The sequence below is a fragment of the Porites lutea genome, chromosome 11 (assembly GCF_958299795.1).
Source record: "Porites lutea chromosome 11, jaPorLute2.1, whole genome shotgun sequence".
In the NCBI taxonomy this organism is placed as follows: Eukaryota; Metazoa; Cnidaria; class Anthozoa; order Scleractinia; family Poritidae; genus Porites; species Porites lutea.
The window spans coordinates 20,169,061-20,195,347 of NC_133211.1; the positions used below are offsets into that span (position 1 = coordinate 20,169,061).

Below are 26,287 nucleotides of genomic sequence, written 5' to 3' on the forward strand. Positions count from 1 at the left end.
TTTCAGGAATAAGCTCATCTATCCAACCCAATCTGTTGTATCCCGGTTTCAATGATTACGAATAGGAATCTGCGGGCTTTAAAAACACAAGTTTCTTGAGACAGCTTAATTTAATACAACAAAGAATGCAAAAAATCTAAAAAACATATTTACACGTCAATTTCTAACAGTCGTACCCAACAAAACCATAACCTTCTTTTCTTTTCGCAAGGATTAAATTCGCTTATTAATGTTTATTATAAATTAACGAACACTGTTAACTACTTAAGTACTTGTATCCATGGCAACCGACGTATCATCTCTGTCGCGATGGCAACAGCGCTCCCAGGATCTTTCTTTCTTTAACTGCATCTGAAGAGTAAAAAGAAAGCTTCAAGGAGCTGTATGATTGCGAGAAGCAGTCGTTATGTCAGCCCACAAATGACCTGCTCATCACTAGAGTTCTTAGTAGCTCAGTAGTTTAAGCATCCGACTAGTGTCTGGAAGGTAGTGGCTTCAACTCCCATCTAGAACTCAGAATTTCTTTCCTGAGTTCTTCTCTCCACACACATCATTTTATTTATTATAAAAATAACCGCTCAGAAAATGAAAATAAGATGTAAATAACTGAGCAAATAAAAAAAGAGGAACGGATGGACAAACGTAAAGATGATATAAACGGATTGCAATTTGTGGTTTTTGAAAACTTGTTAACCAAACACTTTATCAACCTTCATACCTGATATTTGTAACGTTTGATTTAATGCTTGAGAGACATGTTTGTTTGACACGAAGCTCTGATTTTGTCATTCACAAGTAATTTCTCACATTTCATTACGAATACGGACGCGGCGTGATAGGCATTAGGGTTGATTTCCAGTGTCGCGTAATTTTTACGTGCGTACGTGCGTAAAGGTCGCTCGTACGCGTAAAAGTTGAACCTCGCTCAACTTCTTGTTTAAGCTCAACACTTTTCATCTTGCCTCTATTTTAATTACATGATTAAAATTTACGTGCATTAACGTGCATAGCCAAAAACGCGTCAGTGGAAATCAACTCCTAGAGAGATCAAGCATCGCGTTTACCGCAAACGGCAAATGTGAATTTGTACCACGTGACCAAGTTTTCCATTGACTTGTCGTTTACCATTCATTATAACGACACGAAAATCGGTGGATTCACGCCAATTCTATCCATAAGAATTGTTTTAAGCTGTTTTCTGAAAATTCCTCAACTTGAATCTCACGTTTGCCGTAAAAGCGATACTTAATCTCTCTATTGTTAACAAAATGAACTACACAGCCTTGACACGGCCCCTTTAAGAAACCATGACAACGACGCCAAAGGGAACGTCAAAGCAACCGACAGTGGGACGTCAACAAAGGAATAGGTTTAGTAAAGGAAAAACAACAACTTTGCTCGTGCATCACACTTTCCGGAACATTCACTCGTTATCGCTGCATAACTACGACGTGAAATTTCCTAGTACGGCGTTGTGTGTAGGGCGTGAACACACGAAGACGAATTTGAGTGACGTACCTAAGAATTCACCGCAGAAAAGATCAGCAACATTTAAAAAATGGAGCTCTCCGGCATTCCGCTCCAGTAAGCACAGACAACGAAACGAGGTCAATGTAATTTATCACCCAAGCCTTGAGCTGGTGCCTTTGTTCAGAGGAATGCGAGAACGATCTAGTGAGCGAGTTGGAATAAACGCAATGAAGTTTAAAAAAAACGCGAATAATTGCAGTTGCCATGACCCGATTTAAACCTGGGCCAGAACTTAAACGAAATTTCAAAAATGTTTCTGCTGAGTCTCGTTTTACCATCTTATTTACCAGTAAGTGTTTGATTTACGACACGAAACACTCTTCCTAGTGTCCAATTTTTCTTCTATATTTGTACACTTAAATCACTACATTACTTGCTCTTGACCACGAATGACTAGGCATGTCTGACGATTGTAACTGGAAAACAGCTTGCCTTTACGTTCCAAGTTTCAAGCCGGAAGTCATCCAAACAACAGTCAACATCATTAGCGCAGTACAGAGAGTTCTAAAAACGCACCCTGAGTTCTAACTACGGTTCATTCGATTTGAAAGAAAATTTGCGCAAGTGAACAGCTCCGGCTATTTTTCAAAGCCCATTGTTTCCTTAAACATGCAAAAGTTTGACCCAAGGTCAAGGAAAGGCATAAGAATAATTCATACAATCACCTTGTAAGATTTCAGATTCACTGGTTAGGTATTTTTCCGTCATGTTGTTTCCTTCCCACCGACTTGATTGAAAAGTTTGTTTTTAATCACTTGGGACATCAGGCCGTGGATTGCCTCAATAGAAGTCTTGGAGCTGAAATGTGGGGAAAAAAAAAGAAAGTTTAGCATTGAAACCTGTGCTTTTGTCCACTGAAGACAATGCTACAACGGTCATGTGAATACCTAGCCTGCGCCACGGACGAAACTAAATTCTGGTGAAGTCCGTCTGCGAAACTGCGCCGAAATACTTGTTCTAGGAATTCACTTATGTACCAGGATTTGACTACGCGCCATGATTGGCCTGTTCAAAAAAGCTATTGTCGAATTGCCAATCAGATTAAAAGGAAATACGAGACGCCCTTCAGGTAATAATAATAATAATAATAATATTTAATACTTATATTGCGCTTTTTCTATAAAAATACTCAAAAGCGCATTACAATATTATTAATAACTAAATTAAAACCAGTAAAATTACCCGGTAAAATTACAATATTACAATATTAACATTACAATATTAAAAAAATAAAAATAATAAAAATAAAAAATAAATAAATAAATAATCTAACTAAAAGCCTTTTTAAATAAATATGTTTTAACAGAGCGTTTAAAAGAGTCGATTGATGTTTCCTGTCTAATTGGCAGAGGAAGACTGTTCCATAAAAAGGGGGCAGCCAGCGATAACGCGCGATCTCCCAAAGTCTTCTTCGTTCTTAGCCGAGGTCTTTGTAACAATATACCATTATTGTTACGGCGTAGTTGGTAACGTGAGACCGGTAAGACAGAGACAAGATCCTTAAGATAGCTAGGCGCAACACCGTGAAGAATCTTAAATGTAACAAGGAGAATCTTAAAATCTACGCGCAAGCGCACTGGTAGCCAGTGGAGTTCTCTTAGCAAAGGAGTAACGTGACAATACTTAGGTGCACAGTAAACCAATCGAGCACTGGCATTCATGACTCTTTGAAGTTTCTTAATTTGATACTCAGGAGCACCGTACAATAAACCATTACAGTAGTCAAGCCTGCTTGTGATGAACGGGTGAACAAGCCTCTCGGTGGACTCACGAGACAAATACTTCCTAATGTGCCGGATATTGTACAAATAATAAAACGCGCTAGCACAAGTCTTAGGTAACTCGTTAAGTCTGTTGGCGGCACACAACAAGGATCTCGGCGCTGCTTCGCAGAAGTTACCAACCAACGTTAAATTACGTCTACGACGCAGGTTAGTAAATACCATTTATAAGAAGAAAAATAATACGCGCCTTTCATACGAAAGCGCGTCCAAATTCTACCATTTATCAGTCATGTCTTCGCTTCCTTTTGTACGGAAAGTTCGCGTCTTAGGGTGCGTTCCTTTGGGATGATCCGGATAAGGATCAGCGATCCGAGATCACTTGGATCATGATAGATCAAATGAACCGATGAACCCTTGTCCAGAGTGGATTCATCGGTTCATTTCATCTACCATGATCCGAGTGATCTCGGATCACTGATCCTGATCCGGATTACCTCAAAGGAACGCACCCTTATTTTTCCCCGTATCAATGGCACTAATGCGTGCTACACTTGACAAAATTGCGACTGTCACCAGCACTACCCGAGACTTCAAATGTATTGAACGCTATCAATCGTTTCTTGGAAAGGTGTTACCTCTCACGTTGTGTGAACTTGTCACACAACCGGTTTTTTAATATCAGTGATTCTCGGTAAAATAAATTTTACACTAGTCATATTGTTTTTGCTTTGTCCCAAGCCAAAACGGGAATTTATCACATGGCTGGCTTAACAAGCAGGCAAGATGAAGCGAACCCTTTTTTTCATATTGGCTACCCAAGCGGGCAAGATTGGACCATCTTTACCCGAGGGTCGGGATATCCCTCCTTGACCCTGCAAGGAAAAAGGTTCTCTTGGCAACTGAATTAATCCTTTGTTGACCAAGCTTGTTTCGTCAAGATGGCTAGATATTCGTTTTTTTTTGTATTTTTTTGCGTTTTTATTGACTGCGGCTGATTTTCCATCGTTTTAAAGCAGCGGCCTGTGGCAAATCAAAAATGTCTATTATTAATCAGTCAATTGTGCGCTTATTTATCCGAGGTAACAAGAACTACTAAAATGGCAACACAACGTGCACGATTCACATAGATAAAGTTATCGGAAATTTAGGGTGCTGGAACAACGAAAGAGGCGGAGACACTTTCATTGTCTTCCTTTTTTAACCAGCGACACCTTAGTTAAGCAGATACCAGACGAACATTCATTGATTAGTAGCTCATTTGTTTGTCCTGATACTGAGCTCTTCTCTATAAGACGGACACAACTCCCAAGCAGATAGCTAGAGGTGGCCCGGAAGTGTCAGGCTAAAGAGAGGTTACGAACTAAACAACAAATTTGAGGTCCCAGACACGTAGTTATACTATACATCGCTATCGAAAATAGTAGAGCGGATATCGTTTATCACACCGCGCCATTTCCTAGAGGCTCTTGCTGGTTGAGCAGTTTTTCCAGCGTCCCAGATCGCCTTTTATCGTTCAACTTCCGGCATTACAGTGTCTATTCTGTACGTACAAAGTCTAAAAAAAATAAGATTGGCTGATATCTTCGAAGCAATTACCACGCATTTCTTTCTATTAGTTTCTTTCCTCCCTCTAGTCGTATCTTTTGTCTCAGGCCATGCACTGTCGTCTGGGAAATTCTGTTTGGCACTTGCGTTCACGACTGAACAAATAATTCTCATTCACAAAAAAAATAGCAAGAAGCCTTAAGAAACAGTTCACGAATTCCGACCCGGAAGGCAGGACTACATCTTCAGGCGTTCCGTTTGTTCCAAAACAATATTTCCAAAAGTAGAGAAACCAAAAAGTCACGGTAGTCATGAGTAGGCTTGATTTCCACTGCTCTCTCCTCTCTCGCCGGGTAAAGTCTTGTCCCTCCCCTCCCTCCTTTCGGGGAAGGAGCGCGGGCTCATTTCCAGAGCAGCGGGCTGGTAATCGAGCTTTACTGTAGACTCCCGTTAACCTGAATTCCCACGGGAAAGGGGCATAAGTTTCAATTAGTGGGGGTCCCAAATAACGAGGTTTAACAACACTGTTTCAGCAACCAAACTATGCAAGTTCACAAACCCGGAACTAAGGCTTTCTGCCAACTGTAAATTAGGTGATACAATTTCAAGCGCAAATCGCTGGCTTAAACTGACCTAACTGCAAATCTATAAAATTAGTCTATGATTCTAATGATTTTAACAAAGATAAGCTACGTGTGGAAGTTCATCCGGGTGCACATATACAAAATGATCAACCTAGTAACCAGAGAGTTTTCGTTAACCGGTTAAATTCAAGCTAAACAGAAATAAAAATAGATTGAGTATGGCTTTTTGTACCGTGCCCCTTTTCCAATACCCTGCCAGCAGATATTTCTCTCTTACATGGCTTTCAGCGTTTACAAAGTCGTTCGCGTCGCTTGTCAGTCTTGAATTGCGACGGCTGACAAGCGACGCGAGCGACTTCGTAAACGCTGAAAGCCATGTAAGAGAGAAATATCTGCTCGCACGGTACTTTTCCAATCGTTAAGCTGTTATAGCAACACGGCATGACAGATCTTTCTATTGTGGGCCCGGGGGGGGGGGAGGGCACTCCCATACATTACCTATACGGGTATGTGCCGCCCAACGGGGTCGTGATTTTGAAGCTCCTGATTTAGAACGGGGTATCCATTTCAGAGGCGTTTTCTAGAACGGAGTATAAAAAATTGTGGATCACGGCTTTATCTTCTGCTTAAAATTGTTGCTGATTATGAAGAAGCATTTATTTGATATATAAGTCGAACAAATAAAGAAATATCTTTTTAAAAAAAACGGGGCTATTTCAATTTACAAACTTTTTAGAACGGAGTATAAAAAATTGGCCCATTTCTAGAACGGGGTATCAGTTTTAGGGCGAATTTTTCTTAGAACGGGGTGCCAATTTGGAGTCCCGGGCGGCACATACCCACCCAAAAAATACCCAAGTGCCCCCCCCCCCCCCCCCCCCCCCCGCCGAGCTGAAAGCCATGTAAGAGAGAAATATCTGCTCGCACGGTACTTTTTTAATCGTTAAGCTGTTATAGCAACACGGCATGACAGATCTTTCTATTGTGGGCAACCGCAAACCAGCTGAAGTATGTCCTCAAGACAATGCAAAACCCCTGCAAAACATACCAGCATTCCACGCATGAAAAAAAATTCAAGGGCACACAGTGGGGGAACCAAATATCGATTGTCCTAAAAAACAAATCACCACAGTTTTTTACAATAAGACAGTCTTTATTCAAAGATTTCAATTTACAGGCGGAATTAGTTAATGCATGTTATTTATCAACAAACGAGGTCCAACTTTACACGCCTCAGTGGCTACAAAAAAGACATTGTGATTAATTCCTTTAGTCAAGTAATGTTTGTGTAATGACATGGTTATCAATTTGATGTTATCCCTGGAACCGTTGGTCAAGTACACTTAACTCTAAAATCGAAAAAAAAAGGTAACAAAACGACACAGGATAAGATGAAGTGAGTCGAAGCCCCGTGCCCTATGGAAGTAGGCCAAGTGTCTACAGCAGGACTATGCTAGCCGCTTAAGGGATTGGTTCCTGCAGGCGTAAAGTTCAATTAACAGAATTAAACAGGGTTTGCCATGGCGGCCGTATGTAGAGTTGTCTATTTGAAGCAATAATGTCCGCTAAGTGAGCTTCGACTGCAAATAATACACATGCAAAAAGGAGATAAATTTCAATATCAAAATTTGCTTGGTCAACCGAACATGATTGGCATATTGCTAGCTAATTAAATAACGCCGTCATAGGGCAGAACAATGCATTATCAACTTTAGACAATATCTTCAACGAAAAAATAGTATCATTGAATTTATAGATAAAATTACAACCAAACAAAACTGTAGAACTACCTTCGTAACAAACGAGTTAAATTGTTTCGGTTAAAGGATGATGCCGTAAGATGTTACTGCTGAAGATATTTTAACTATCCCGTGTGGTTCAAACTTTATTATAATATCCACACGCACAAGGAAAAATGCAGCTGTTGGGCAGATATTTCGCATGCATCTTTGGGTAATAGAGCGGTTTTCACTTGACTGTCGTAAAACCAAAACCTAAGTAAATACATTAGCTAACCAAAGGGCGTAGTAAAACCAAAACCAAAACCAAAACCAAAACCAATTACTTTCGACAGTCAAGTGAAAACCGCTCTAAATCCCTACTCAAACACCTGAATAGTGTGGTTGTGAAAGTCGGAGACAATAATTTTACCGTCACGAAGAACAGCTGCTTTGGTCGGTTTCTTAAACTCCCCCTTGCCCTCGCCTTTCGTTCCAAATTTTGCTAAGAACTTCCCGCCCGGTTCAAACAACTGAATTCTGTGGTTGTATGAATCACAGACCATTAGATGCCCTACGTTGTTGAATGAAAAACTCCAGGGTTCCTTGAATTTTCCATCCCCTTCCCCTTCCCCACCAATTTTGTAAAGGTAATTACTCTTACACCCGACCTTACTGAACACTTTGATGGAGTGATCACCTCTGTCCAACACAAAAATATGTTTGTCATTGTCGACAGCGTCATAAGGGTTGACGAATAAGTCCTTCCCACCGAATTTATCCACAAACTGGCCGGTGGAAGAAAAGATCTTGACTTGTTTATTGCCTGAATCAGCCACCATGATATTTCCGTCACTGTCAACTGATACTCCGTGTGGATTGTTGAGCTGGTGATCAAGGCTTCCTTGGCCTCCAAACTTGCAAAGGAGTTTACCCTGACCATTGAACATATTTACTCGATGGTCGTTACAGTCTACTACGAAGATGTTCCCATATCTGTCAAGGGCTACGCCAGCTGGAAAGATCAAAGCCTTCTTTGCTCTGCCGAATTCTCTGACATAGCTGCCGTCACCACGTAGTATTTGCACACGGTTGTTACCCGTGTCAGTTACTATAATTTCGTTTAGCTCATTGACGGCCAATCCACAAGGTTTGATAAGCATTCCAGGAATAGAGCCATGCCCTGCTAAAGATAAGAGGGGACTGAACTGCCTGGGCTTGACTTCAACTTTAAAAGGACTGCCATCAATATGTTTCCCATTCACCTCCACGGATGCCTCGTGCGTTCCGATTTCTTTGGGAAAGTAGGTGATATTGTAAGTGCCGTTTTTGTTATCTTGAATTTGACTTACGACCGCGGAGTCATGTCCTTGAGAGTTCCGGATGTTTAATGTTACGACATCCAACTTTTCGTAAGACTGTTGTCCGGCGGAATTTCGAGTCGTAACAACAAACCCGCTTTCGAGGCCATAAATCGCTTCAGTGATACCCTCTCCTTCAGCAGTAGTTTGCTGAGATTCAGTTCTGCTGAGAAAGGTTTGGAATGAACCAATCCCTTCAGTGTTCAGAATGTGCATCAGCAACTCGTTCCCTTTGAAAAAGAGTCGACGAAAACGTTCAAGGTCACAGTCAACCATCGTGTCTCCGTCATCTCTCACTCCTTCCTGAAAGATTGCTTCTAACCGCACAATCTCAGCGCTTGTTCTTTCCGTTAAAAGCAACTCTGTCTTCGCGACTTCTTTCTCAATCCTTTTAAAGTCAAGCTCCAACTCGCACTGTTGGTTCTCTAGGCGTTCTTTAGATTCTTTCATTTTTTCCTCCATACGTGAGAAAATGTCTTGTTTCTTCGCTTCAATGACCGATACTAAATTGTCAACACACCCCTGCACGTCCTGTTTCGTGTTTATGACTTCCTCTTGCATTTTAGAACAAATCTCTTTAATTTTGGTTATTTTACTCCTCTTCAGAAGCATCTTCTCCTTCTGTTCCTCAATCGCAGACCTAAATTGCCTTCTACATTCATTGGCTGCGTCTTCAATATGCACTTTAAGATGGCCCTCGTGATCCAACGAACTACACACGGAACACATGGCAACTACGCATCTTCTGCAAAATAACTTCAGCTCTTCTCTCTCGTGATTTCTCTTCTGGCAAAACGCTGGTCGCTCGGGTCGCTTTAACACGGACTCAAAGTCTTCAGTTTTGAAGTCTTCCAGCGCCAGAGACCTGTGCTGTTTGCTTGCTTTCATTGTGTTATGCGCCACGATACACTTCTCGCACCAGAAAGAACGACACTCGAAACAGTAAAAGCTTTGGCCATGCGCATTGACTTGTTCACAATTCCCACATTTTACATTTTCCTTGCCCTCTTTGATCGCCCGCACATCGCGCAAACTGTTCATGCGAAAGTCTGTGGGCAACTCGCTGAAATTTCCACTCTCAGGGACCGGAATATCCTTCCTGCATTCCGGGCATGAAATAGTAGATCGGCTCCCGCTCGTTCGCAGAATTTCGTTTAAGCAGTGAAGGCAAAAGGTGTGCAAGCACGGCAGCTGCTTTGGATCAGTGAAAGTGCAATGGCACACAGAACAGGTCAGTACTTTATCAAGATTCTCCAACAACGTCTGCACATTCATATTGGAATGATACTTAAATTGATCAACAAAAGGAGTTGCGGCGCTTTTATATATTGGTATCGCGTGCGAAACAAAGGAAGTGGAGAAGGTAAATGAACCATAAATCACGCCCTGAGGCAGCAATGCTGGTTGTTTATAGCTTATGAGAAATATTACTGCGCTATAACTTGGTTCAATTGGAACCCACTGGGCACAAATTTCAGCTAGCACTGTTGTTTGCCATCGTGTTTAAACAGTATCTTAGAGTTTTTAGACAAAACCCACCCACGTAACCACTTGTCCCGACGCAACCTTAATTCATTTGTTTTGGAAGCCCTATGGGTGATTTCGGGAATTAATTGTTTCCCCCCATTTGATCATCCCCGTCGCTTGGAATCCGGAGTAAGCCATTTCGCTTCCGATTGAAGCTCATTCAAAGTAAGAAGTTTCCTCCAAAAACTAACATTCACTTTGCAAAAGTTCTGCCAGGCGGGTTAAATTTGAATGGTAACACCTCAGGATTTTGTCTGCAGATTTAAAAGTTTGGACTGACAGATATTTGGCCATAACTTTAAAAAATCAATTATTTTTATTTTAAAAATTACGTAGTCGCAACATCTGTGTTAAAACCTTGAAGTATTGAGAAACACATCACTTACTAAATGTCCAGCATAAAAAAAGTTACCAGTCCACTTTCGTAGTTGGAAGTGTATTTCCTGTATTTTTATGTTGTTTTGCGATAAAAAAATATTACAAAAAATAAATATGTAAATAAATACAAAAAGGTAAAAATGCTAGACCGCGAGCGTCCGTCCTTCTTTCCTCATTAGGGACCTTACGAAACCACGACGGCGACAGCAACCGCAACGTCAAAAAACAATAGGTTTAGTAAGCAAAACAACAACTCCGCACATGCATTACGCTTTTTTGTACATTTCTTTGCCGTCTCTGCACAACTACGACGTGAAATGACCAAATTTCAAGTGTTTTTGGAGGAAGAGAACGGCAAGGCGATAAAATCTACCATCTCTGTCTGAACTCGGGCGCTGCCCTCTCTCTCTTCAGTTCTAATCTAAAACCCCTTCTTTTAAGCAACAGGACGACTTCGGAAAATCGTGAAATGGTTTGAAAGGATGCGGAGTCTATTTTTCAGTGACCTGTTTATGGACGTCGTCGTTGTCGGATCGTAAGGTTACTGCGACCGAAAAAGTGAAATTATGGCTGCAAATTAATGCACAGGGGCCCACATAATCTGTCGATAATCTGTTTGTGAAACTGATTATATTGTAGTTTTATAGTAAATGTACTCGATTTACCGTTTGCCTAATCTGTAGCGGTATATCGCTAAATATGTGCATGGACCAATGCTACACAAACGTTGTGTACTGTAAAATGATTTGCTTGAGAGACCGACAAACAGGAACTTTCCCAGTGCGCAAAGCCCAATGCCCAAAACAACTCTTATTGAATCAGGTGTATACGGCCACACAGTATGACTGATGAATTGTGGAAATATATTCAAAACTTGGTTGCTTGTTGCGTGTACGAAACAAAAATATTTGATCTTCTTGTACGAATTCGCACAAGGTGTTTTCGTTTCGTGCGTTCCCGAGATACTCAACTATGACGACAAAGAATGTGACTTTTCACCTCGTTTAAGCGTTTATATAAAAGAAGGCCGATAGTGTGGCTCAAAAATAGACCATGATTAGCGATGACGATTGCTTCGTTAAGTTGACACGTTTAACAGCGAATGATTTGAACCTAGGAGTCAATTCATAAGTACTTTCTAGAACAGAGTATAAAAAATTGGCCCATTTCTAGAACGGGGTATCAATTGTAGAGGAAATTTTTCTTAGAACGGGGTGCCAATTTGGAGTCCCGGGCGGCACATACCCACCCAAAAAATACCCAAGTGCTCCCCCCCTACCCCCCCCCCCCCCCCCTTGAGCTGAAAGCCATGTAAGAGAGAAATATCTGCTCGCACGGTACTTTTCCAATCGTTAAGCTGTTATCGCAACACAGCATGACAGATCTTTCTGTTGTGGGAAACCGCAAAACAAGCTGAAGTATGTCCTCAAGACAATGCAAAACCCCTGCAAAACATACCAGCATTCCACGCATGAAAAAAAATTCAAGGGCACACAGTGGGGGAACCACATATCGATTGTCCTAAAAAACAAATTACCACAGTTTTTTACAATAAGACAGTCTTTATTCAAAGATTTCAATTTACAGGCGGAATTACTTAATGCATGTTATTTATCAACAAACGAGGTCCAATTTTACACGCCTCAGTGGCTACAAAAAAGACATTGTGATTCATTCCTTTAGTCAAGTAATGTTAGTGTAATTACATGGTTATCAATTTGATGTTATCCCTGGAACCGTTGGTCAAGTACACTTTACTCTAAAATCCAAAAAAAAAGGTAACAAAACGACACAGGATAAGATGAAGTGAGTCGAAGCCCCGTGCCCTAAGGAAGTAGGCCAAGTGTCTACAGCAGGACTATGCTAGCCGCTTAAGGGATTGGTTCCTGCAAGCGTAAAGTTCAATTAACAGAATTAAACAGGGTTTGCCATGGCGGCCGTATGTAGAGTTGTCTATTTGAAGCAATAATGTCCGCTAAGTGAGCTTCGACTGCAAATAATACACATGCAAAAAAGAGATAAATTTCAATATCAGAATTTGCTTGGTCAACCGAACATGATTGGCATATTGCTAGCTAATTAAATAACGCCGTCATAGGGCAGAACAATGCATTATCAACTTTAGACAATATCTTCAACGAAAAAATAGTATCATGGAATTTATAGATAAAATGTCAACCAAAAAAAACTGTAGAACTACCTTCGTAACAAACGAGTTTAATTGTTTCGGTTAAAGGATGATGCCGTAAGATGTTACTGTTCAAGATATTTTAACTATCCCGTGTGGTTCAAACTTTATTATAATATCTACACGCACGAGGAAAAATGCAGCCATTGGCCAGATATTTCACATGCATCTTTGGGTAATAAATCCCTACTCAAACACCTGAATAGTGTGGTTGTGAAAGTCGGAGACAATAATTTTACCGTCACGAAGAACAGCTGCTTTGGTCGGTTTCTTAAACTCCCCCTTGCCCTCGCCTTTCGTTCCAAATTTTGCTAAGAACTTCCCGCCCGGTTCAAACAACTGAATTCTGTGGTTGTATGAATCACAGACCATTAGATGCCCTACGTTGTTGAATGACAAACTCCAGGGTTCCTTGAATTTTCCATCCCCTTCCCCACCAATTTTGTAAAGGTAATTACTCTTACACCCGACCTTACTGAACACTTTGATAGAGTGATCACCTCTGTCTAACACAAAAATATGTTTGTCATTGTCGACAGCGTCATAAGGGTTGACGAATAAGTCCTTCCCACCGAATTTATCCACAAACTGGCCGGTGGAAGAAAAGATCTTGACTTGTTTATTGCCTGAATCAGCCACCATGATATTTCCGTCACTGTCAACTGATACTCCGTGTGGATTGTTGAGCTGGTGATCAAGGCTTCCTTGGCTGCCAAACTTGCAAAGGAGTTTACCCTGACCATTGAACATATTTACTCGATGGTCGTTACAGTCTACTACGAAGATGTTCCCATATCTATCAAGGGCTACGCCAGCTGGAAAGATCAAAGCCTTCTTTGCTTTGCCGAATTCTCTGACAAAGCTGCCGTCACCACGTAGTATTTGCACACGGTTGTTACCCGTGTCAGTTACTATAATTTCGTTTAGCTCATTGACGGCCAATCCACAAGGTTTGATAAGCATTCCAGGAATAGAGCCATGCCCTGCTAAAGATAAGAGGGGGCTAAACTGCCTGGACTTGACTTGAACTTTAAAAGGACTGCCATCAATATGTTTCCCATTCACCTCCACGGATGCCTCGTGCGTTCCGATTTCTTTGGGAAAGTAGGTGATATTGTAAGTGCCGTTTTTGTTATCTTGAATTTGACTTACGACCGCGGAGTCATGTCCTTGAGAGTTCTGGATTTTTAATGTTACGACATCCAACTTTTCGTAAGACTGTTGTCCCGCGGAATTTCGAGTCGTAACAACAAACCCGCTTTCGAGGCCATAAATCGCTTCAGTGATACCCTCTCCTACAGCAGTAGTTTGTTGAGATTCAGTTCCGCTGAGAAAGGTCTGGAATGAACCAATCCCTTCAGTGTTCAGAATGTGCATCAGCAACTCGTTCCCTTTGAAAAAGAGTCGACGAAAACGTTCAAGGTCACAGTCAACCATCGTGTCTCCGTCATCTCTCACTCTTTCCTGAAAGATTGCTTCTAACCGCACAATCTCAGCGCTTGTTCTTTCCTTTAAAAGCAACTCTGTCTTCGCGACTTCTTTCTCAATCCATTGAAAGTCAAGTTCCAACTCACGTCGTTGGTTCTCTAGGCGTTTTTTAGATTCTTTCATTTTTTCCTCCATACGTGAGAAAATGTCTTGTTTCTTCGCTTCGATGACCGATACTAAATTGTCAACACACCCCTGCACGTCCTGTTTCGTGTTTATGACTTCCTCTTGCATTTTAGAACAAATCTCTTTAATTTTGGTTATTTTACTCCTCTTCAGAAGCATCTTCTCTTTCTGTTCCTCAATCGCAGACCTAAATTGCATTCTACGTTCATTGGCTGCGTCTTCAATATGCACTTTAAGATGGCCCTCGTGATCCAACGAACTACACACGGAACACATGGCAACTACGCATCTTATGCAAAATAACTTCAGCTCTTCTCTCTCGTGATTTCTCTTCTGGCAAAACGCAGGTCGCTCGGGTCGCTTTAACACGGACTCAAAGTCTTCAGTTTTGAAGTCTTCCAGCGCCAGAGACCTGTGCTGTTTGCTTGCTTTCATTGTGTTATGCGCCACGATACACTTCTCGCACCAGAAAGAACGACACTCGAAACAGTAAAAGCTTTGGCCATGCGCATTGACTTGTTCACAATTCCCACATTTTACATTTTCCTTGCCCTCTTTGATCGCCCGCACATCGCGCAAACTGTTCATGCGAAAGTCTGTGGGCAACTCGCTGAAATTTCCACTCTCAGGGACCGGAATATCCTTCCTGCATTCCGGGCATGAAATAGTAGATCGGCTCCCGCTCGTTCGCAGAATTTCGTTTAAGCAGTGAAGGCAAAAGGTGTGCAAGCACGGCAGCTGCTTTGGATCAGTGAAAGTGCAATGGCACACAGAACAGGTCAGTACTTTATCAAGATTCTCCAACAACGTCTGCACATTCATATTGGAATGATACTTAAATTGATCAACAAAAGGAGTTGCGGCGCTTTTATATATTGGTATCGCGTGCGAAACAAAGGAAGTGGAGAAGGTAAATGAACCATAAATCACGCCCTGAGGCAGCAATGCTGGTTGTTTATAGCTTATGAGAAATATTACTGCGCTATAACTTGGTTCAATTGGAGCCCACTGGGCACAAATTTCAGCTAGCACTGTTGTTTGCCATCGTGTTTAAACAGTATCTTAGAGTTTTTAGACAAAACCCACCCACGCAACCACTTGTCCCGACGCAACCTTAATTCATTTGTTTTGGAAGCCCTATGGGTGATTTTGGGAATTAATTGTTTCCCCCCATTTGATCATCCCCGTCGCTTGGAATCCGGAGTAAGCCATTTCGCTTCCGATTGAAGCTCATTCAAAGTAAGAAGTTTCCTCCAAAAACTCACATTCACTTTGCAAAAGTTCTGCCAGGCGGGTTAAATTTGAATGGTAACACCTCAGGATTTTGTCTGCAGATTTAAAAGTTTGGACTGACAGATATTTGGCCATAACTTTAAAAAATCAATTATTTTTATTTTAAAAATTACGTAGTCGCAACATCTGTGTTAAAACCTTGAAGTACTGAGAAACACATCACTTACTAAATGTCCAGCATAAAAAAAGTTACCAGTCCACTTTCGTAGTTGGAAGTGTATTTCCTGTATTTTTATGTTGTTTTGCGATAAAAAAATATTACAAAAAATAAATATGTAAATAAATACAAAAAGGTAAAAATGCTAGACCGCGAGCGTCCGTCCTTCTTTCCTCATTAGGGACCTTACGAAACCACGACGGCGACAGCAACCGCAACGTCAAAAAACAACAGGTTTAATAAGCAAAACAACAACTCCGCACGTGCATCACGCTTTTTTGTACATTTCTTTGCCGTCTCTGCACAACTACGACGTGAAATGACCAAATTTCAAGTTTTTTTGGAGGAAGAGAACGGCAAGGCGATAAAATCTACCATCTCTGTCTGAACTCGGGCGCTGCCCTCTCTCTCTTCAGTTCTAATCTAAAACCCCTTCTTTTAAGTAACAGGACGACTTCGGAAAATCGCGAAATGGTTTGAAAGGATGCGGAGTCTATTTTTCAGTGACCTGTTTATGGACGTCGTCGTTGTCGGATCGTAAGGTTACTGCGACCGAAAAAGTGAAATTATGGCTGCAAATTAATGCACAGGGGCCCACATAATCTGTCGATAATCTGTTTGTGAAACTGATTATATTGTAGTTTTATAGTAAATGTACTCGATTTACCGTTTGCCTAATCTGTAGCGGTATATCGCTAAATATGTGCATAAATCAATGCTACACAAACGTTGTGTACTGTAAAATGATTTGCTTGAGAGACCGACAAACAGGAACTTTCCCAGTGCGCAAAGCCCAATGCCCAAAACAACCTTTATTGAATCAGGTGTATACGGCCACACAGTATGACTGATGAATTGTGGAAATATATTCAAAACTTGGTTGCGTGTTGCGTGTACGAAACAAAAACATTTGATCTTCTTGTACGAATTCGCACAAGGTGTTTTCGTTTCGTGCGTTCCCGAGATACTCAACTATGACGACAAAGAATGTGACTTTTCACCTCGTTTAAGCGTTGATATAAAAGAAGGCCGACAGTGTGGCTCAAAAATAGACCATGATTAGCGATGACGATTGCTTCGTTAAGTTGACACGTTTAACAGCGAATGATTTGAACCTAGGAGTCAATTCATAAGTACTTATGACTTAACACGTATTAAAAGTTAATTAATGATTTGGTTTCTGGTCGGGCTTCCTTTCTAAACTGCATCTCTAAACAACGACATTTGAAGCTATAATAGCACTGCAGGTATGCGCAGTTTTTTGGTAACTTTTAAAATATAAAACGATGGAACTCCGCGAAGCTGGACTTCTGAGGTAATGCAGGAAAGAGAAGAAAACGATCACAAGCCATGACTTTTCCATTTTTTCCAGTGAGACATCTTAAAATGTAGAGTCACTCGTTTATTAGAGTACACGATACTCGCTTTTCAGTCAGTTCGCTGCTGATTTAACTAATGTTCATGCATGACCATTAGTTAACCCCAGCTTATTTATCCAATCCCTGTTAACTCCCAGTCCTTACAATGTGCGTCACTCAACAGCAATGAGCCATTAACTGGACATCACACGTAGCACACCTTGGTCGCTACAAGGCTTCATGCAGTCATGACACTAGAGTGCTGTATATATATTTACACTTTGGTCGTGGATTGGAAATTTCAAAAGAAGCTCCTTTTTAGAAAAATGTTTTATCTGCAGAAACCGTAAACATTTTCCCTTTCCTAGACCTCCGGCAATGAACATGACCTTTCACCTCGTTTTAGCGAGTTTCGAAAGTACGCCTATCGTTAGGCACGTACACTTGGTTTCGGAGTTGTTGAGTACGTATTATTGCTCTGGTATGATTGATTGCTCCATCGTTTACTCTCTCTGTCACTCTTTTCAATAACAGTTGAAGTGACTGCAGGTGAATAAACAAGCCGCGCCTTTCGAGTTGAAGGAAGCTCATTTAATATGACAAAATCAGAAACGCTTCTGGATAGTCTTGTGGCTCCCGAACAGTGGAAGAAAAAGATATTTAATTTTTGAATTATCCCTAAAAATACAGACTTTAAGACGCTATTAGTGTGCTTATTTTGGTTTTTTTTTGTTGATATATTTTGTTGAGTGGATAATCATGAATAAGAAGAGTCACTCCACGGATCACTGTACACCATAATTGTTCCCTAGTTTTGCGAATGTTCATTAGTGGCTATTGTATCAGGGGAACTCAACGAGAATATAGTTCAAAACCACTTAAACATAGCATTGTTAAACGTATTTTAGTATTTAAACGGTAGATATAGCCATATATTTATGCCCTAAAAATTTTTCATCTGTTCGGATTTCCTAGCTGAAAGTCTAGTGATCCGAAAATTATAGGGATCAACACTTACATTTTCGAAAATTTCAGCCAGAAAAAGGGCTCCCGAAAATTCTAGGTGATCTTTTTAGGGCAAGAATCCGTTAAAAAATTTCAATTATACCATTTTTTAGATGTTCGAAAATCCTAGGAGAGGTAGGCAGGCAAAAAATTTTGCAACAAATGCTCCGAAAATTCTAGATCTCAAATCGTCTTCCAAACAGATATATTCCGAAAATTTACGTTGAGTGCCCCGGTTGTATGAACAGCTCAGTCTTTTTTTTCTACTGTTGATCTTAAGTTGATCCGAACGTATTTATCCAATGACTGCTTTCTTCTACGCCCTCCAATGTGCGTCAGGTTAACAAAAACAGGTCATCGACCGGATATTAGCACACACTGCTCGCTACATAAACCCATTTAATTTAGATACTTAAGAAGCCAGCATGCAAAAGTGCTGTCACGATATTCAATGCGAGTAGTAAACTTGTCCGGGTAGTAAGCTACATGAAGAAATTCTGAAGGGAAAATATTGCGAAACATCATAACTATGTGGAAGTAGTGAGTTTAGAATTTTTTTTCAAAGGTCTCATTATAGGAGTTCGCCCACAGAGCAGCTGACAGAGACAAAAGTTACAACAATCTCATTCAACATAATAAATCTACATTGTACATTGCATAGTAGCATTCAAAACAAACAGTACACTTAGAGAAAATGAAAATAAAACACTGCAATCACTGTACAAGAATTGGTTCCAGGGGCATGCGCAGATGCCAAACGAAATAAAAAAAGGGGCTTTTGCTTAAAGGAGCTGTGTCACGAAATTCAGCCAAATTATGTAATTACAAAATGCCCGTTAAGAGAAACGTGAAAATAACCGCTTAAAACATTGAAGGAGGGTTAAAATAACACAACAGATACAACAGATGCCACGGATGGGCAAAAATGAAGAAGATGGAAACGGATTGAAATTAGAGTTTTTGAAAACTGTTCAGCCTAACAGTTTTTCAAAGTTGATCTCTACCGTTTACAACTTCAAAAATAATGCTCAGAAGACAAATTTGGTTGTCTCGAATCTCTGCTTGTGTCATTTACAAGTAATTTCTTTGCTTATTTTAAGTTCCGTAGCGACTGAGGGCGAGTAACTGGCAAAATTAAACAAATTGAACTGGACTGCCGTGACACAGCCCCTTTAAAAACCTATAAATTATTATTTATAACAATTTCTTCAGTTGAATAGTATATCAAATTAACATGTTGCGTTTTAATAACAGAGTAATTTGTCGCGTAGGCTATCCAGCAGTAAGTTATACTCTGCACGCGTAGAAACTCACAGATCAAGAACCATCTTTCTTTGTTCTCAGTTCCGGCCACATAAGGCAACTCAGGACCGTAAGGGAGTCTTCAGTAATCATTTATAAGGATTTTCTACAATTGGCCAGTGTACAGAGCACAAAGCAAGTAGCAATGAGTAGTTACACAAGTCGGAAAAAAGACAGTTTAAAATGGAGAAGATTAGTTCAATAAAGTGTTATTTTTGTGGTTACTGCGTAAGGGTGGCTATTACTAGTCCAAGTACCCATCTGTACCCAAACTTCAACCAGTGGTAGCAAAAGTAGTAGCAAAGACTTTCTCAAGAAGCTATTCAAAGTAAGCGTTTACAAGAAACTGAAAACATCCATTAAAAGGCTAAGAGTGGTGATCAGAACAACCTATCCCGGTTCCAGGTAGGGCTAGAACAAAGAACTCTCATGGCCTAACGTTTTTGGCTCATTTGGGCCACCCTACCCTTAGTGCCACAGACTTTTCATGCATGGTTTCCAGTTTCGTTTTCCGGTTTTTTCAGTTTTTCAATAGTGACCCGGCACTTTTACATGATGCTATAATGTTTTTCTGTATTTTAGAAAATGAAACTTAAGATTTTTCTCCGCAAATTTTCATAAATCATTTCCCACAGTTACATAATAGTAGGAGTGAAACTGGATCACAGACCTATGTAGCAAAGATAATAAAGATAATGAAACTGCTCTTAATAACCAGCAAACAGACAAGCAGTTGTTAATCTGTTATCTTGTCTAAGTATTAAAGTATTATTTTATATACCTGTCTCTGGTTGTTTTTGCTAGCTTTCCTTCTTCCTTCTTGTCTTGATCCATACCCATCATAAAACTACCCATACGACCAACCTACAGGGAGATACGAAAAAACAGTTAACAGTCAAATATTAAAGAAAAAATTATACGGAAATTCTCTATCTATTAATTATATTGATATGAGTCTGCTGTCTGAAAATAGATTAAACTTGAACACTGAATCCCAGAGTAAAGTAGTTCTTAACTGTGATTCTGAGAAATAAATCTTATTTTGACGATTTGAGGTTATAGAACACTCTTTGGAGTGTCTCTCATCCAAGCAATGCAGCATGTTCAGTAATTTTGTTGAAAATAAACTTTTTTATGAGTCTCTGGGCCCATCTCCTGGACAATCATGATAATATTTCCCAGTCTCAACACAATGAGTCGCAGTCCTGTTCACCCATTTAGAAATTACTTCTGGACATACAGTGTATTTATTTTTGGTGGACAGAAAATATTGCTCTTCTGACTTGAGGAAAGTTTTATAAACAAAAAAAAAAAACAAAAATCAACTTTGCACACAAAGAGAATCTCCACCAAAACATGATTCTCCAGATTGTCCAGTTAATGATCTTTGTGTCCTACAGACACTGTCTACTGCTTGACAGATGAGCTGCAACCCTGGGGATGTGATTTACAATCAAGCACAAATGATTCACTCTGATTTGGCTTCTTACTTGAGATTCAGCTTGCTCTAACTTCTCTGAAAGATCTGCAATCTGATGATTGGTATAATCTGCATTCTGAAAACAGGTGAGATAAAATTATCATACTCACTTTGACTTTGGCTAGTACACAGCATCTATAGTTATCATTTCATTAACAAAACAACAGGCCCAATAGTCATAAGCTCTACTCTTAACATGCTTTCAAATAGTTTACTTTTTTCACGTCAGTTTGGTAATAATAAAAGTTTGTAGCTACTGTATAAGTTAGGCTCAGCTAACTTCATGAACAGAAGTGTTCAGTTGCTCGCACCTTAGATCAGGATGTTTTAATCTACTATAAGAAAAGTTTTAGATACGAGTTATTTATGGTGTTTGTCAACCTCATGTGTCTCAAAGTAAATTCATTTTATAGGTGGTTTTAGGATTAATGAAGGACAATCTTACATTAAAAAGACATTATGTACAGAACCTGTTACATGTAATCCTTATTATATTATTGCTACCTTTATAATAAAAAAAAGCTAAAGGTACTTACTGTAAGAAGACTTGAAGAAGAGAGTGTGTTAACCCAGTACTTATTCCAAAGCATCTCAAGAAGCTTTCTGTCTAGTGATGACTTGAAATAAGAAACATCTAACGAGTAGTATCTGCAAATGACAGTATTGAAATCATGATTTATTTCATAATTTAAGATGAAATCCATTAGGAAATTGAGTAATTTTAATTTTCAGTGGACAAAAACCTTGTACTAGAATAATAAATTTAATTATTTAAACGCATTGCATTCGTTTTTACACTTTTCAGGGGCTATAAATGTTATAAGACAGTTATAAGATAGAAATAACTCCAAACGGTTCCTTTAATGTAGGAGCCTGAGAGGACAAACTTCACGAAAGCTTCAAATATCACAAAAAAAATCTTATGCATGATGACTTTACCTGTTTTTTCTTAATTCCCGTGAAATTAAAATAAAATTTTCTCGGGTTCCCTTAAGAACCTTTTCTTAGGAGTTATTTCAAATAACTTATTTTAACTCTTTTTCCCAAAATCATTTGCTTCGGTTGCTTCTTAATACTTGCTTCAAGCCTGGTAAACCTGAACTAGTACAATGGACCAATAATTACAGGAACAAGGACATACTGTTTACAATGCACTCCAAAGTCTTCAATCTTGTTTAAAGGAATTGTTTGATACTCTGATGGTCCTTCATCTGGAGGCTTATAACCCTGACACAAAGATAAGAAAGTTGGTTTTGTTTAGAGAAAAAAATAATCATCATCATGTGCAGTAAAGAAATAATGATACTCTGAATGAAAATATTGACCCGGTGACATGGTCCTTAAATTAAGACATTATTATTCTCCGTTTCTCGGGACATTTACATATCTCTAGACAATGTTTCACCTTTGGATATGTCCTGAATGCTCCTAAATTTACTTTTCCTGCTGAAATAGTCCGTGTAGGATCAATCTGTAAAATGTGTAATAAAAACAAAAAAAATTGCAAATTTTGGAAGTAGGAGAGAAGAAACTGTAAATTTAGCCAAGGAAACATATACAAATGACTGCATTTATGATCACGCTTTTTAAAACAAGAGAGCAGGGCGCTCCACCTATTTGTTATTTCTTACTACATTACAAGCATTTAAACTATTCAGTAGAAACAACTGCTCCCAGGCCCATTATGTGAACCTCTATTGACTGTAAGGGTAAAGTGTAAGTTAGAGTTCTTACTCAATGCAACTACTGTAAGTATTAATAAAAGCAATGTAAAATATCATTTCACAGATGTGCTTCTCATTTATAAAGTCCCTAAATAAAACATGGTACAAGACTTGGACGCAGGTATCATTAATAATTTATTCTTATATAAATTTATACATCCATGGGTAAAGGTTTTTTAACTCTCCTGCAATGGAAATTCATTTACGTAAAATTTGAATAACTATTAAATAATTATTTTATTATCTACAACTTTTAAAAATGAGGAACCCTAGACTGCATATCAAGAATGTGAATTTACTCACCACAATAGCTACAAAAGGTTCTTGGAATTGTTGATTGACCATCTGTGTTCCAACATCAATTCCTGATAACCAACACCCATACCCAGGGTGACTGTGATACCATCCAATTGCATTCTCCAAACGACCCACCTGGTATGGACGTACACACACAATCACGTTTATAGGCACTTATACTGTATACTGTACTTACTAGAAAATAAACTAATTCAATAGAATTTTTTAGAAAGAAGGAAAGGGGGAGAAAACTGATTGTATGATTAAACACCAGGCACCATACATGTACAACTGTTTGATCAAAACTTCAACCCTTCACATGCATATGGTTCAGAAATTAATGAGGAGCAAGAATATCAGTCAAGTATTCACTTTTTGTGTAATTAAATAGCAGGTTTCCAATCAAACTGCAATGCAGACAAACCTTCATTAAGCAGTCACCCTTGGAGAATGGTTAACTGACCACTTAATACAGGTTTGACAAACCAAAGGCTTGATCAAGAAAATAGACGGTGGCAAAGGGTAGTATCCATAACATGACAAGTTGACCTCAGAGTGTTTCTACCTCTGCTTGCGCCAAATGAAAAGAGAGTAAAACTAGACCACTGAATGCAGTGCTCAGTGTATCTATTGCACTTGCATCTTGAGAAAGTGAGAGTTCAATGGATGTGAAAACAACAAATAACAGAAAAACACCACAGAAAAGGTGACTGCGACCATTAACAGATGTGACCACTTGATACAGGTCAGTTTTACAGTAATTAAGAGAAAATATGCTTTAGGGGACTTAAGAAAGTGAATGCTTAATAAAGGGTGACCGCTTAATACAGGTTTGTCAGTAGTCTTTTTAGATCACACCTCACCAATTTAGCAGATTCAGTATATGCTGCCATGTACTCATACGCAGCTGCCTGAGCATTCACTCTTGTTTCAGTTCCTTCTACAGGCAGAGCAAACGCATCCATTACAATCATGGTATCACCATCAACTTTTCCCAGCATAAGTCCCATCACCTCCAGGTTCCCACCAGACCTGGCATGCATTACCTAGAGATACACATGAAAATGAAAACTGTTAGTGGCTGTTGATACAATGATATTTAATTTACATATTAAATATTTTTTCCATTTCTGATTGGTTTAAATCCCCTGGGTGGCTAAGTCTTCATAACCAGTTAACACCACCAAATTGGACGATATCAGCAAATATCAATGGTATTGATGTCAATAGGCCAGTTTTGATATATTAAAATTCAGTAATAACGTTTCATAGATATTTTGCACAACATTTTTTTCAGTGACTTTTTTGCAGTAATAAAACAGAGGAGGACATTTGGTTGATGATTTCAACTTTATTGGGCAGAAATCACACGAAACAAGCAAAAAACATGAACTGGTACCCTTATGTCTTCCAAGCTTATTCCTTTTCATCAGGCTTAAAGAATTACAAACAAACATCGGGTGAATCGACTTGATTCCAGGCAAATTTTCATGGGGAAATTGACTTTTGGGCAAAACGACCTGTGTCAGCTGCACCCACCAGTTGTGGGGTAAGTAACAAATCTTCAGTAGCCAACAAATGCAGAGGATTTCCAGTCGTGGCTAGACTGGGCTCACTAAACTGGGAAAAGAATTTATTTTCAATTCATGTGAACCAGGACAGACTCTTCTTGACATTTCATGGAGTAGGGATGAGATAAAACCATTTACAAGTATGCAAATACTGTTTTCAAAACCTGATGCTATTGAGAATTTGCAAGGCACATTTTGTGCAAACACACAAGGGATTTTCCAGGGTATTGTTCAATATAATGTTCAATACTTTCAGACATCTGGGGAGTGTTGAAAAAAGCAACAAGGTTTCTGCCAAATGAATTGAAACACTACAAAGAACCGTGCCAGAAATTTCTGGCTTTTCATTTGGAGGTTTAACTGTTTTAACCCATTCGCTCCTGAACCGCCTGTAACCGCCCGTGCAGATCCGCGTCCTTTCTACCCTTTGTGACGTCATCAGTTTTAACGATCAAGGACAACTTTGTCTGCTAACTTGAGCATAGTGAAGAGATCTTTCAAACCATACCAGAATAAGCACAATTCAGTGAAGGACACTGGAGAAAGAAGCAAAAAACCATGTGACATTGACCTGAAAATCTCCATGAAAATCTTGTTCCATTGCTCAGCTACTTTTCCTTTCACCTAATCCTATGATCCTAAAAGCTTTCCTTACAACTCTTCCCACCAAAACAAAGCCTACAAAATGCCCAGCAAGAGAGAAAAAAATGAGGCAAGAAAAGCAAAAAAAGAGGGGAGGAGAGAAAGTGAAAAGTAAAAGTCAAGACTGCTGTGTCACTTAACCCCAAAAACTATCTCGAAATTTTGATTTCTGCGCATGCCCAAACTTCGCAAGCTGAAATTTTGCATCTGGATCAGAAGGCCGTGAAGTGTACAACCTGTAAACCGGTTTGTGGTAAGTTTTTGCTCTTTATAGCACAACAGTGACCAGAAAACCACTTGACTAGCTTCAAAACGCGTTTTTCGGCAAAATCTCCAGGAGTGAATGGGTTAATCAGTGTTAAAGAATTAAAGCATGCTTGCCGCTTAGATTGGCAAAATGTTTCAACTGTGTATATGCTTGCTGATGTTATTTGGAAAAATTTCCTTGTAATTCTATCGTAATCACTGTTTCAAAAGAACAAGTTTGTAGACACACGAAATCAATGCTAAATGTGCCTGGTATGTTTTTCATCATAAGCAGAAATTGGTTAATAAATTGATGAATGGTACAAGGTGTGAAATTCCTATCACGCTCCCAGACGCACGAGTGTCAGTCATGTTAGGACAGTCCCTCTATTTTTCCTGCTTCTTCCCAAATCGTCCCACAACCCCTTTAGTAGATTTGACACTCATCTAAGATGGTCCCCCGCAATGCAAAGTCTTCGACCTCGATGATCTTACACAAAAATAGGGAACTGTGAACAGTCTAAGCCATGGCAACAACTGGAAATATGTTTGCATTTGCGCGCTAATCTCCAGGGATAGAGTCAAATCTCAGAGTTCTTTAGAGCAAAAAATGTGGCAATATGTACCAGACATGGTATATTACATTCCCTACCATTTTTAACAATGCCAAGGCGGAAATTTTTATGTTCTTGAAGTAGTGTGGGCTGAAAAGTTAAAATAAAATAAAATTTAAATTTCGCTTAAATAAAATAAACTAAAAACAACACATTTTTACAGGCTTTCTTATTAAGATTGTTGCACTAGAGGAACTCACTCTTTCTGCCAAGGTTTTGCTTGGAGAATTTCTTGCTGTTGTTGGCGGTCAAACTTGAAAATTTCGTCCACGCTGTTCACTGTCTCGATATTGTTTGACAATTCCCAAGTCTTAAAAGCCATTGTGGTATCTCCTCCAGACATTTTCCTGGACACGAATAAGATAGAGACAGCACAGCTGGCAGAGGAAACAAAATGGCCGCTTTTACCCATAATCCCTATCGCACTTA

At 39.5% G+C, this 26,287-nt stretch overlaps 3 protein-coding genes across 3 annotated transcripts; all 3 read right to left on the minus strand.

Moving 5' to 3' along the window:
- Window positions 1-91: 91 nt before the first annotated feature.
- On the minus strand, window positions 92-26,253 carry LOC140951883 (COP9 signalosome complex subunit 5-like). Its single transcript, XM_073401254.1, has 11 exons — window positions 26,059-26,253; window positions 25,897-25,948; window positions 23,649-23,831; window positions 22,792-22,920; window positions 22,170-22,235; window positions 21,906-21,991; window positions 21,301-21,412; window positions 20,775-20,840; window positions 20,066-20,148; window positions 2,196-2,328; window positions 92-351 (listed from the first exon to the last, which is right to left on the minus strand). The coding sequence occupies exons 1-10, from the start codon at window positions 26,199-26,201 to the stop codon at window positions 2,235-2,237; spliced, it is 1,014 nt and encodes a 337-aa protein (XP_073257355.1). The 5' UTR covers window positions 26,202-26,253; the 3' UTR covers window positions 92-351; window positions 2,196-2,234.
- On the minus strand, window positions 7,448-9,909 carry LOC140951881 (E3 ubiquitin-protein ligase TRIM71-like). The gene has a single exon (XM_073401249.1). It carries the CDS (start codon window positions 9,735-9,737, stop codon window positions 7,482-7,484), a length of 2,256 nt encoding a protein of 751 aa, XP_073257350.1. The 5' UTR covers window positions 9,738-9,909; the 3' UTR covers window positions 7,448-7,481.
- Window positions 11,910-16,300, minus strand: LOC140951877 (E3 ubiquitin-protein ligase TRIM71-like). Its single transcript, XM_073401246.1, has one exon. The coding sequence runs from the start codon at window positions 14,989-14,991 to the stop codon at window positions 12,742-12,744; it is 2,250 nt and encodes a 749-aa protein (XP_073257347.1). The 5' UTR covers window positions 14,992-16,300; the 3' UTR covers window positions 11,910-12,741.
- Window positions 26,254-26,287: the final 34 nt, after the last annotated feature.

Bases quoted from the DNA above. Each gene is read 5' to 3' on its own strand.
- LOC140951881 (XM_073401249.1), bottom strand. From the start codon at position 9,737: ATGAATGTGCAGACGTTGTTGGAGAATCTTGATAAAGTACTGACCTGT.
- LOC140951877 (XM_073401246.1), bottom strand. From the start codon at position 14,991: ATGAATGTGCAGACGTTGTTGGAGAATCTTGATAAAGTACTGACCTGT.
- LOC140951883 (XM_073401254.1), bottom strand. From the start codon at position 26,201: ATGTCTGGAGGAGATACCACAATGGCTTTTAAGACTTGGGAATTGTCA. The intron at 20,841-21,300 runs GTAAGTACCTTT...ACCTGTTTTCAG, and splicing joins CTTCTTCAAGTCTTCTTACA to AATGCAGATTATACCAATCA. The intron at 20,149-20,774 runs GTAAGAAGCCAA...ATCTCCCTGTAG, and splicing joins TAGAGCAAGCTGAATCTCAA to GTTGGTCGTATGGGTAGTTT.